Source organism: Carlito syrichta, unplaced genomic scaffold (assembly GCF_000164805.1).
Source record: "Carlito syrichta isolate Samal-C Ts95f unplaced genomic scaffold, Tarsius_syrichta-2.0.1 Scaffold301673, whole genome shotgun sequence".
In the NCBI taxonomy this organism is placed as follows: domain Eukaryota; kingdom Metazoa; phylum Chordata; class Mammalia; order Primates; family Tarsiidae; genus Carlito; species Carlito syrichta.
The window spans coordinates 133,768-147,231 of NW_007245769.1; the positions used below are offsets into that span (position 1 = coordinate 133,768).

Below are 13,464 nucleotides of genomic sequence, written 5' to 3' on the forward strand. Positions count from 1 at the left end.
TTAGTAACTGTAAAATTCAGAGATGTAGGCTGAGTGCAATGGCTTACTCTTGCAATCCCAGCACTACAGGAGACCAAGGCAGGAGGATCGCTTGAACCCAGGAGTTCTAGGCTGTGATGAGCCATGATCATTCCACTGCTCTCCAGCCTGGGCAACACAGTGAGACCCAAGCTCAAAAAAAAAAAAAATTAGACTCAAAAGTTGCAATAATTCTTAATGTGATAATATGTAGAGAAAAACACCTCCCAATCATAATTACTAACATCCTCACCCTCAGCAACGGCATCATCATACTGTTAATAATAAGCTTCAAAGAGTACTTCCAATGTGCCAGGAAATGCTAAACACTAATAGATACATAATATATATATTTATTAATTATGCATAATTATGAACAATTAATTGCAATATATATTAATGCACTAATATATGGATTTAATTCTCATTAGAACCTCTTGAAATAGAAAGAACAGAGAAGCTAAAAAGCTAGTAAGCAACAGGAACAAGATTCAACCTCAGGCAGTATCATGCCAGAGTATATACTCCTTATTTATTCAGAAGCAAAGGTGAAATGATACCATAGGAGCAATATTTTTGCAAAGCAGACCTCTGATAAAAGCCAAGGAAAGCTAAACTCACCCACTGTGTTTGTGGAAATAGGAGTTGAAGCAACAACTCTGATATATATAAATTTTTACTCACAGCTACTTTAATCTAAACCTGAACTCAAAAGCTAACATAGCTTATTTTAAAACCAGTTTACTGGGATCTGCTACTAATAAAATTAAAGTATGCTCCAGATTTGCACCAAATGGTATTTATGTAGATTAAGTCTTTATGGTAGAAGCCAATGGAAAAAGTACTGAGAACTACCAGATACATTTCTCAGAATATTTTGAAATATAAAGTTTCAATTACATCCTGCTGGGATAGCACTTGACTTTTGGGTTGTATGGGAATGGACTAGGCCTCATAAAAATAAGTATTTATCTGTCATTTTTCTTCCAGGTTACTTCAAAATACAAAACACACAATAATTCTACATACCCCAAAGCAAAAAGGGATAATCTATAACCACAAATCTAAACAAATATCCTAGTTTATGTTTCTCAAAAAGAGTAAACATGATGATCAACATGTCCATCACATACACACACGCGATATTGTTGTTTTGAATGTTTCCTGAAATACTGTTATCAGGGATCAAAAATAATGGTTATACTATTGAGTTGATCTCTTGCCTTAGACTACAAGTATATTTCTGATATTGTTAAAAATGAAACAATTTTCTCTACATTACATTACTTTCTAATGTACAAATACAGTGATGTTTCCTAATCTCATCTCATGATACAAAAGGGATTATTGTTCATAATATATTGTGGAACACTACAAAACATAAAGTGTTCTAGAAATATTGGTATTACTCATTACCATTCTTATGCTATGTCACATAGCATATGTAGCTATGCAACGAAGGTAAATGTATTAAAACAAAAACATAAACTCATGCAATTAAAATAAATTATGTACTGCTACGAGAATAAATGAATAAGAAAATGCTTTCTTTATATAGGGAGAGTAGTAGGAGAAATAATTGAATGCAGTCATTACTGATATTAGATATTATGATAGATTTTGCTTTAAAAGCATGGGGTGAAAAGGCAAGGACCTTTAAATATTCAATGGTATTTACTTACAATCAAACCACTGTTCGCTTGCCTTTTTTCTCTGCCATGGATCCTTTTGTAGAAAATTCCGCCTGGATTAAACTGAGTACTCCAAATAATCATATCTCTTTGATAATATACATCCATCCCTGTTATTCTTGAATTATGTTCAATGTGAGAAATTTGTTGATGATCGCCACTGTAGTTGAATGGATATATAAAACCCAGGATATCAGTGTCATTAGCAATGTAGAGAACTTGATCTTCAGAGCCTGGAGATTATTATAATAAAATACAAAAATAAAGTAAATTTCAACTAATGTTAACTTAATGAATGTATTTTTAAATTATCGAGAAATGTTATTCTTAATACAGTTTATTCCTCAAAAATCAATCAGTTATATCATTTTTTTAGTCTTCATGACATTATTTCAAATGTCCACTTATTTAAACATTTACAATAATTATTGATATAAGGTTTTCTAGAGCAAAGCTTTCCATGTTACTAGAAAGATATTTGTAGAAGATTTTTTTATGAAGAGAAATTACTATTTGGTAAGTCATAATATACTATGTTCCAATATTTTGATTCTCAATATTCAGATGCTATGTTGTGTACTCATTTAGCCTAAAAAGTTTCTGAGCACTTAATTTATGATCCTGCGTGATTATTACTTAAGGCTAAGAAATAAAAATTAAGATATGAAGAGTCTACACCCTTATTCACACATCTTACATACTTGTTAACTTTTATTATACAAGGATATCAGTATTAATTACATTAAAATTCCATAAAATTTAAATTATCTAGAATTCTGCTAAGTGGAACATTTTATCCTAAGGTTTTGACACCTACAATGGAAACTAATGTCATTTTACTGACCAGTAAAACCATAAAACGAATGCTGGAAATATCAGTTAAAATATTAATGAGACCCTAAAGAGACATTGAATTGCATACAATTTCTGCAAATAAATAATAATCATTTTACCCAATAAGGTAGAGTTTAGCTCTAGTAGTCTTACTAGCCCTCAGTTAGTAAATGTTTATTTTGTGTCAGATACCATGTTAAGCCTTTCACAATTTATTCTCACTTCTTTCAACAATCATGGAAGGTAGGTATTGGTATCTCCATTTTACAGAAGTGGAACTGAGGCTAATAGAATTTAATGACTTCCCCAAGGCTGTATAGTCTAAAAGGTATCCCCGTGGGATTCAGATCCAAGTACATTTAATGCCCACACTTAATCCACTGCACCATGCTGTTTTCCTCTTGCAATAACAATCTTTTAACAATGTCCAATCATACCCTGGAGTTAGCAATATTGAAGTTTCAATATTATTTAGCAAAAATATATGAGCATTTGAATTCATACCTATAAAAGTCCAAAACCCATATCAGTCAGTTAATACTTTAAAAATGATATTGGTAAGTAAAGGAGGTCTAAATTTAAAATAATTATTTTGTTTTAAAAATCTTTAAAATTCTTATGTAAAATCCCATTCTCCTTATAACACTGACCTTTATTTTTGTGACAATGATAGAATAATTTCCCATATACACTTAAAGCAGACCATAAAGAGAGATCTTTTACATTCTATCACACTGGCTTTTACATTTTTACCCCTTCTGACAAATTGTTTCAAACACAAAGCAATTTTAACAGTACCATTTAAAATAAATGCCACTTATTTAGCAGTCATTTCTATTAATTAGTTAATTGATTAGTTAAGAATGAAAACAAACCAACTGGTCAAGTTAATCAGCATTCAAAATATTGTTATTTTATATTATCAGGAATGAAGCTATTGTCAAAATTCAATATAAGTCTTTTTCCCCAAAAGGTGTTTACAAAAACATTGTAATAGCATTTGCCATAAATGTTAAAACCTTACCTTTTGCTACACAGGTGTTATTTCTTTCTTGAAAATTCTGGTCACACACACATTTATATGATCCCTCCACATTTATACATTGATGGGAACATGTGCCAAATACCAAACATTCATTAAGGTCTAGAAAAGAAGAGCTCAAATAGTATCATGATATTCCAATTCATACTCTTATTGTTTCCATGTTTCAAAAATGTCAAAATTATTTTCTTCCTTTAATTTCTTATCCTTATTGTCCTTGCTATCTTAAGTCTGTGGCTCACTGTATCATATTTTTGGAAATATAATATTTTTTTCACAATAGTTTCACTAAAAAAATCATCAATTGTTTTACATTATTCTGTTAATCCACTTAAAATTTTTAAGTGTTCACGTCAAATTTCAGTGGTAGTTTTGTTCCCTCAAAAAAAATCCTCTTTAGATTTGTTTTTTTTTCATTTTTCTTTTTGTTTTTGTCAGTTTCTGATTACCTCCATACCTTTGCATGTCATATGCTATTCTTTCATCCTATATATATAATGTCCTTGCCTACTTTCGCATATATTATGTCCACTCTTCTTTTAAGATCCACCTGAAGTAAAGTCTTTTTTGGTCTCCAACTATGTATGAGAGTGATGATTCATTCCTTATTTCTCTACTGTTTGCTCTCCTGATGTTTCTTCTTAGAGCATTGCTTATTCTATAGTTCAGAAATATGGTCATATATTCACATCTCTTAATTGATTGTCAGTCCTGTGAGGGCATGAACTATGATATATATTCTTTATTGCTGTATTTTACACAGTGACTAGCAGAGAATGAAGATATGGATGTACATCTAATGCACTTTTGGATTCACATAGAAGTGACTATATGAAGTAACAAGAAGGGCTATTGAGTAAAATCAACAAGCAACAAACAGCTGTATGCCAATAGATAAATAAACACACCAAAATTAAAAGTATAAATAAATAAACCACAGACAATATTCTGTGTAGTTTGGAACATGACTGTAATTTTAAGGGCTTAAGAAGAGTCAGGATTGAGGTCAGGGATTCTAGTGAATTATTTACTTTCCCTGTTTTCGTCCTCTACTTTTATGTTTAACCAACATAATTCATCTGCCCCTTTAATTGCTTATAGTTTCCCTAAGTACATAATAAATCTGTGAGAAAAATTCTTTTTTCCTTAGGAATTCTCTTTTTAATTTTTAATTTTTTCTTTATTTTAAAAATGTGGGGTACAATTCAGGGTTAGGTATTCAAATGTTCATTATGCAGGTACCTTTGTTGATGGGGTGTGCCCCTCCCTACCCTGGCAGTTTCTTTCCTTGAATTAGAGATCTTAAGGATCAACATAGCAATAATAACTATCTTTTGTTTAGTACACAGAAATGTTCTAAGGGCTCAATGGTAGAAATAAGGACTTTTCAAGTGACACTTGTAAATCACAATTCCAAGGTCAAATTCAATTTTTCTCACTTTATTGTTTCTACTATGATACTTTGCCCAAGGAAAACTTAAGTATTCTCATGACAATTGATTTCCGTTGAATTGAAATGCAGGTTAAAGAGATACAAAAAGTGTATTTACTTGTTTCTAAAGAAATATTTTACAGGGATAAATTAGAATGTGTCTTATCAGCACTTAACCATCAAAATTACAACAAATATTTCTGATTTGTGCAGCACCTGTAACTTTGAACAAGTAATTATTTGTCACTATGGTTTCCCTTTGATATAAAATCCAAATAAACAAAAAGCAGTGTGATTTTTCTCGCACTACTATACTAGCCGGAATCATTTTCTCCTCATCTCTAGAATAAAGTCTGAATCATGATCCTTTAAAGAAGATGGAGGAATCCCACACATGCCTGAAACCCAGAAAGGTGCATGACACTCAATAACTGTTCATTCCTTTCTACTTCTGCCATTCCTTTTGATTTTTTCCTTCTTAGAAATTCTAATTGAGTGCTGGGGTTAATATTAAATAGCAATTTATTATGCCTTTTTTTTGAGTTACATAAATGAAGGTCATAAACAAATTTAAATTTTTGGATTACAAAATTCAGGTAAGGTATTCATCTTCTTCTACACTGAGTCAAAACTATTTCCCTCACAATGAAAATTTCATTTATTAACTATAAATGAAAACATTTTGGAGTTCAGAAGTTACTCATTTGCACAACTAAAGTATATAAAAAGAGAGGAGCCATAACCATTTTAAATGAAGAATGAAGCTTGCAGGTTATATTTGCTGTGGAATATATTTAAAAGTTAAAAAAAATGAGGGCAGAATTTTTAAATGTATAAGTATATATAGGAAACAGAGCTCACCATTCACAAATATATGTTTAAAAAAATCATCTTGGGGCTGGGGATCCAAGATGGCCACCATGGAGTAGCAGACAAGTGTCTTTTTTGCTGAACAAAGTAGAGAGTAGTGATCCAGCTAATAATAAATTAAGGCAACTTGAACACTTTTGGATGGGTGAAACACCCTGCAACCCGCAAAAGTCTCTTTGAACACATAAAGATCAGAAAATGACAGTGGGCAGAGTAATCCAGGCACCCCATTCACCACTGTGCACCAGACTCACACAAGGACTGAAGCCCTGCCTGGCAGATAAAAGTGGGTGAGTAAGCCAAAGACACTTTGGAACAGTTCACCCCCTGTCAGCTGTGCGCAAGTCATCAGTCCCACACAGGAGGAGTCCTGGGCAAGGTGCAGAGGCAGGCAGCCACAGCCCAAGTGGAACAGGAGAAAGACTCTCACTGGGTTAGTCACCATGGTTGTGGGTTCCTGCTGGGCTAGTGGTACAGGGACAGGGAGGTGCCACCTGCAGATAGAACTGGGCTGATGTATGCCACCAGTAACTGGTGGTCATCTACCCAGTCAGATTAGGAAGAACCCCTCAGGCCCTGAGTCCCAGCAGGGCAGAGCCCACTCCCTCCTACATGGCAGAGAACTTATACTATTTTAAGAGTAGACTGCAGACCCGAACAGGGATGGAGTGATCTGAAAGACACCCAAGGGCTCTCTTAGAGGGAAGTTTACTGGGCTGTAGACCACAGACAGTAGACAGGAGACCATCATTCAACAGAGTAATAACAGTGAGGGTTTATAGCTGGTGGCTAACAGCAAGAGAGAAATTCTGCAGTGACAGAAACCAGCCACAAGGTAGAACAGGGAGCAGATGTGAATGCCTCTTCCTCTTTCACTGAGTGACATATGTTGAACCACAGAAAGAACCCTAGAACTGAGCTTAATTAAATAGCTTCAGAGCACCAAATAAAAAAAGAAAATATAAAGAGTGAAGAGAAATCTGCTACAAATGGAGAAAAATCAACAAAACATACAGGAAATGCCAGAGTCCTAAAGAGACAGTGTCTGACAAAGCAGCTAACAGATCACAGACAATGGAAACCCTTGGAACAATCTGCCCCAGATGATAGCTACAGAAATAAGAGATTAGATGGCAAAAAATGAATAGGAATCAAGACAAACTAAAAGCAAAGCTCACTAAAGTCACACAGGAAGTAAAAGTGAATTTGGCCAACTTCAAAAAAGCCCATTCTGAAATAATGGAAATGAAAAACTTCATCCTGGAGATTAAGAACACAGTAACAAGCATAGGAAGCAGGGTCAACTAAGCACAGGAAAATATCTCAGAACTTGAAGACCAAAATATGGAATTAACCCAATCTGTCAAAAACAGGAAAAAAAGCTCAAAAAAAGAAACAAAGTTTCTGAGAGATGTGGGACTATGTCAGGAATCCAAATCTACACCTGACTGGTGTCCTTGAAGCTGAAAGGAAAATGGGAAACACTGTGAAACACACATTTCATGAGGTCATTCAAGAAAACTTCCCACATCTTTCCAGAGAGGTTATCATCAAAGCACAAGAGAGTCAGATAACCCCAAAAGGTATCATATAACAAGACCATCACCAAGGCACATAGTATACCACCTCCACAAAATGAAAGCATGAAAGAAAAAATCCTAAAGACAGTGAGAGAGGAAGGTCAGACTACCTACTGAGGAAGACCCCTTGGAATTGCTCTAAACATATATGCAGGAACACTACTACAAGACAGAAATGAGAGGAGTCCAATTTTTAATGTACTTAAAGATGAGCTCTATCATATTCAGTGATTCATCTCAGAAACAAAGAACAGAGACCACATGTTCTTACTCATAAGCAGACCCTGAACATTAACCATAATACTGTAAGAAAGGGATTGGCAGAGTGGCATCCTGCTGGGATGGGTGGGAGGAGAGGCACAACATCAGATCAGATAAAATGGGGTACCTGATCTGAAACCAGGCAAAATGGGGACCAAAGGGAGGCCCAAACTTTACCTGCAAGATAACCACTTGTATACCTAATACTGAATTATACTCCACATCTTTAAAATAAAAAATAAAAATAAATAAAAAAGATGAGCAACTCCAGTCAAGAATTTCCTACCCTGCCAAGCTAAGCTTCATCAATGTTGGAGAACTAAAATCAGTCCCAGACATCCAACCCCCAAGAGAATATGCTACTTCCAGACCAGCCTTTCTGGAGATGATTATGAAGAAGTTGAACACAGAAAAACAAACAAACCAAAAAAAGATCATACCCATCACAAAAGTACAAGCAAGCACAGAGTTAACAGCTTATGGAGCACTAACAAAAATTAAAATACACACACATATAAATACAAAAGTAAAAAGGAAACAAAACAACCCCCTGAGAGTCCTATGACAGGGATAAACTCTCACATTTTAATAATCAATTTGAACATAAGTGGATTAAATGTGACACTGGAGAGACATAATGTGGCAAACTGGATAAGGAAGCATGATCCAACAGCTATCTGCCTTCAGGAAACTCATCTCACTGCAAAGGACACCCAGAGGCTCAAAATTAGAGGCTGGAAAACAAAATTTCAAGTGAATGATAAATAGGGGGGCAGATGTAGCTATTCTGATATCAGACAAAACAGTCTCAAACTTTTTAATTAAAAAGTTGAAAAGGACATGGAAGGATACTGCATAATGATAAAAGGCTCAATTCACCAGCAAGAAATGTCCATCCTAAACATATATACACTCAACATAGAAGCATCAGGCTTTATAAAACAATACTAAGCAATCTAAGAAAGGAATTGACTCTTACACAATCACAGTTGGAGTCCTAATTACCCTACTAACAGCCTTAGTTAGATCATCAAGGCAAAAAACCAACAAGGAAATCAACTCGATACTTGATCAAATAGATTTAATAGACATCTACAGAATACTTCACCTAACATCTACTGAATATACAATCTACTCATCAGCTCATGGAATGTACTCCAAGAGCAATCACATTCTTGAACATAAATAAGCATAAACAAATTTCAAAAGATTGAATTAATACCCTGCATATTCTCAAAGCACAGTGGAATAAAAATAATTAGCGTTGCCAACAGGATCCCCCCAAAACACACAATGACATGGACCCTAGCCAGCATGCTGCTGAATGACTTCTGGGTCAATATGGAAATCAAGAAAGAAATAAAGAGATTCCTTGAAACAAACAAAAGCAAATACACGTTTTATCAGAATCTCTGGGATGCAATGAAAGCAGTGTTAAGAGGAAAATTCATAGCATTGCACACACACATCATGAAAACAGAAAGATCACAAGTAGACAACCTAATGTCACACTTAAAAGAGCTAGAAAGGTAAGATCATCTAAATCCTAACTTCAGCAGAAGAATTAAGATCACCAAGATAAAATCTCATTGCAAGACATAGAAGACAGAAATGTCATAGACAGGATCAAAATGACAAAAAGTTAGTTCTTGGAAAGGATAAATAAGACCGATGATCCCCTGGCCAAATTGGTAAAATTAAGGAGAGAAAGTCACAACTGACTCTGAAGAAATTCAAAAGATTATCAGAGATTATTATAAACATCTGTATGCAAATAAACTAGAAAACCTAAAGGAAATGGAGGACTTTCTGACATCACACAACCTCGCAAGGTTGAAACAAAAAGAAATTGAAACCCTAAACAGACCAATAACAATCCAGGAAATCTCCCCCCCACCAAAAAAAAAAAGCCCTGGACCAGATGGCTTCCCAGTTTAATTCTGTAAGACATACAATTCTATGAGGGAAGCTAATAACAATCTTATTGAAAGTATTACAGACAATTAAGAATGATGGAACTCCCCTAACTCATTTTATGAAGCCAACATCATACCAATACTCAAGTCTGGCAAAGATCCAACAAGGAAAGAGAATTGCAGGACAATCTCCTTGATGAACATAAACACAAAATTCTCAACAAGATTCTAGCAGATCATATTCAACACTTGTCAAGGGCCATCCACCATGACTGAGGAGGCTTCATTCCTGGGATGTAGGGGTAGTGGTTCAACATTCACAAGATCATAAACATAATTCAGCATATTAACAGATGTAAAACAAAGAACCACATGATTATATCATTAGATGCAGAAGCAACATTCAACAAATGCCAGCATTCATTCTTGATTTTTAAAAAACCTTTGAGCACCTAGGAGGAACATTCCTTAAAACTGTAAGAGCCATGTATGATAAACTCACAGCCAGCATTTTGCTCAAAGGGCAGAAGTTGGAAGAATGGGAACAAGAAAAGAGAGTCTACTCCCACCCATCCTGTTCAACATAGGGCTGGAATTCTTAGCTGGAGCAATCAGGCAAAGGAAAGAAATCAGGGGTATCCAAATAGGAAAAGAGGAAGGTAAACTATTCCTTTTGTGTACATGATATGACTACACTATTTTCCCTTTTGGGTGAGTAGAATTAATTTATTTCAATAATTCTATTTTGATTGATTCTATACCTTGAAAACCCCGGGAGTTTGTCAAAAGCCTCCTCACACTGATAATAGATTCTGGTAAAGTCTAGGGGTACAAAATCAACGTGCAAAAGACATGCATTTCTATGCACCAGCAACAAGCAGGAAGAGAACCAAATAAAAAGCACACTACTATTCGCAGTAACCACACACAAAAATGAAATACCATGGCATCCACCTAACTAGAGAAGTAAAAGATCTTTGCAAATTATTAATCTGAGAAAAGTCTAACATCTAAGATCAAAAGAAATTCAAAGTGAAAGGAAAAAAACAAACAATCCCATTCAAAAGTAGACAGAGGACATGTACAGACACCTCTCAAAATAAGACATACAAGCAGCCAACAGACACATGAAAAAATAAAACACTCAGCCTCCCTAATCATCAGAGAAACGCAAGTCAAAACTACAATGAGATACCACTTAACTCCAGTAAGTATGGCCATCATTAATAAGTCAAAAAACAACAGATGTTGGCATGGGTGTGGAGGAAAAGGAACGCTTCTACACTGATAGTAAGAGTCCAAGCTAGTTTAACTTCTATAGAAAGCAGTGTGGCAATTCCTAAAAGAACTAAAAATTGACCTTCCATATGCTCCAGCAATCTCTCTCCTGGGAATATACCCAGAGGAACATAAATCATTCTACAAAAAAGACACCTGCATACACGTTTATTGCTGCACTATTCACAATAGCAAAAATATGGAACCAACTCTACAGTCATCAAAAGTGGACTAGATAAAGAAAATGTGGCACATATACATGAGGAGTAGTATGCAGCCATAAATAAGAAAAAAATGAACTTCATAGCAAATCTGATAAAGTTGGAGAGCACCACACTAAGTGATCTATCACAGAAACAAATAACTAAATACAACATGTTCTCACTCATAAGTGGTCCCTGAACATTAGTCACATTAGCACAAGGGAGGGATCTGCAGTCACTGTGCACTGCTAGGAGAGGGAAGGATGGAAGAGGATGGAGGACATGTAACAATAAAAAGGGTATCTGGTCCTATACCAGGGGAGTAAGGGCCAGTTAGAAGCCCAAACTTCATCTGCATAAAACCTACTTACGTAGTTCATCCTTACTTGTACCCCACATCTCTATAATAAACTAAAATTTAGTTTAAAAAAAGAAAATCAACGTTATTGAAATTACCATCTTAAATTGTGTGCTTATGTGAGTGTTTATATACAACTAATAGGAGGTATCAGGAAAAAAGTGTCTGGGAAAAAGAAATACTGTAGTTGTGAAAAATATTTCTTTTATTAAAATAAAGAAAACCGAGGTTGTCAGCTTTCAGTATTCCATAGGAGTGGAGAAATAAAATGTCTTGAATAATCCAAAGAAGCATACAACTAAAAACATGCATAAATATGATATGACTACATTATTTTCCCTTTCGGATGAGTAGAATCAATTTATTTAAATAATTCTATTTTGATTGACATAATGTAAAGGTATTTTTCTTAAGTCATGAATATTATAAAGAGACAGTACAGAAAAAAGCTGGTGGGAGCAGTTTAAGCCTTGTATTTTGCCTGGATAAGCCAGACTTAGTCATTTTAGGTTTGGCTAGCTCTACTCACAATAATAGGTGAATGCGAATGCAAATATCAGTATTACTGAAGAAACCTGCAGAAAGTGTATATAGGTCTATATTCCATGGTTCTGTAGTTAAAGGCTTGATGTAAATTGTATTTACTTACTTACTATAAAATTCTGGCTATCTTCCTACATGCTCAATATTTAAAAGATCTCAAGTAAGTTGACAGAGATTTATTTAGAGCCTGACTGAATTTTTAGACACATTATGATAATACTGCTTAAAACGTGGTATTAGGGGGAAAAAACCCCACAATTTTCTAAATGAGAATTACCTATTCCAGTATTGCAAATGTCACATTCAAAAGAAATGGGTCATCATAAACATATTTTTTCATGAAGGGAGTCTAATTCTCGAATAGTTCCTGAACTTGCAACTTCATTATTTGCATTTCAAAACTGAATTGTAACAATAGAATTGAAATTCCTGCAGGTTTGAATTTGCTACAGAAAAGGCTCTGTAGCCTCAGTAATGGTTAGTTTAACTCTACAAACAAACAAGCTCTTGACCCCAGAGACATTCACTCTCATAAGTGAAATGGTATCCCATAGATACACACCATTTTGATGAAAATCAATCCCCTGTCATCTTACAATTTAGCAGCCTTTGGAATCTTTTTATAACCCAAAGATTTAAGAGCCAGCTGTTGAGGAAATGTACTCTACCTTCACATTGTCTGTTTTTCATGTTTCTCTGAAATCCAGGCTTACAGCGACAGAAAACAGATGTTTTTATTTGATTACAATATGCATCTTCTCCACATGGATTCACATTATCTTCACAGGTATATTCTGTGGAAGCTAGGATTTAAAAATATGATTAAAACGAATAAAATTCTAATTTCTGAAGTGGGAGTTTACTTTTTTAAAAAATTTGAACTGATATTTATTATTACTTTTTAAATATATAAGGTTATGGTCTTCTCTCTATATAAGCCCTCATTTCTTATAAAGGTACAGGAGCAGATAAAAATCAAACTCATTTACACTAAATATAGCTTAGACCAAGCTGCCAACAGCTGATTTTTTACAGTTGTTATCAAGCTATGCTACTTTCTAAACTGAAGTCAAGAGTCAGTGATTCTAATGACAGGCTATCTTTAAAGTGGGATCATATGTAAGTACTATATTCTTCTCTAAGAACCAAAACTTTTCCAAAAGCTACCTAGAGTTTTGGGCATTTATTGCTAACCTAAACTTAATATTCATCAGTTCATCAATTCAATAAATAAAGTAGTGCTCTTTATTGAATTGATGAATATTAAGTTTAGGTTAGCAATAAATTATTCAAACAGGTAGTCTAAATCAGTAGTACATTACTCAAACAGGTAGTCTAAATTAGTAGTTTACAATTTTTTAGCCTGGACACATGTATGAGAAATCACATTTGAGTGTGTAACATGCTCCAGTAGTCGGTCATGGGCTGCAACACTATT

General features: G+C 34.5%; 1 protein-coding gene across 1 annotated transcript in view; it reads right to left on the bottom strand.

Moving 5' to 3' along the window:
• LRP1B (LDL receptor related protein 1B) overlaps positions 1-13,464 on the bottom strand; it is a 1,912,798-nt gene that overhangs the window by 112,231 nt on the left and 1,787,103 nt on the right. The window contains exons 75-77 of the mRNA XM_008055101.2: positions 12,695-12,829; positions 3,568-3,687; positions 1,701-1,942 (exon numbers count right to left, since the gene is read on the bottom strand). Of these exons, the coding sequence (XP_008053292.1) occupies positions 1,701-1,942; positions 3,568-3,687; positions 12,695-12,829 (497 nt within the window). The remainder of the gene's footprint in view (positions 1-1,700; positions 1,943-3,567; positions 3,688-12,694; positions 12,830-13,464) is intronic.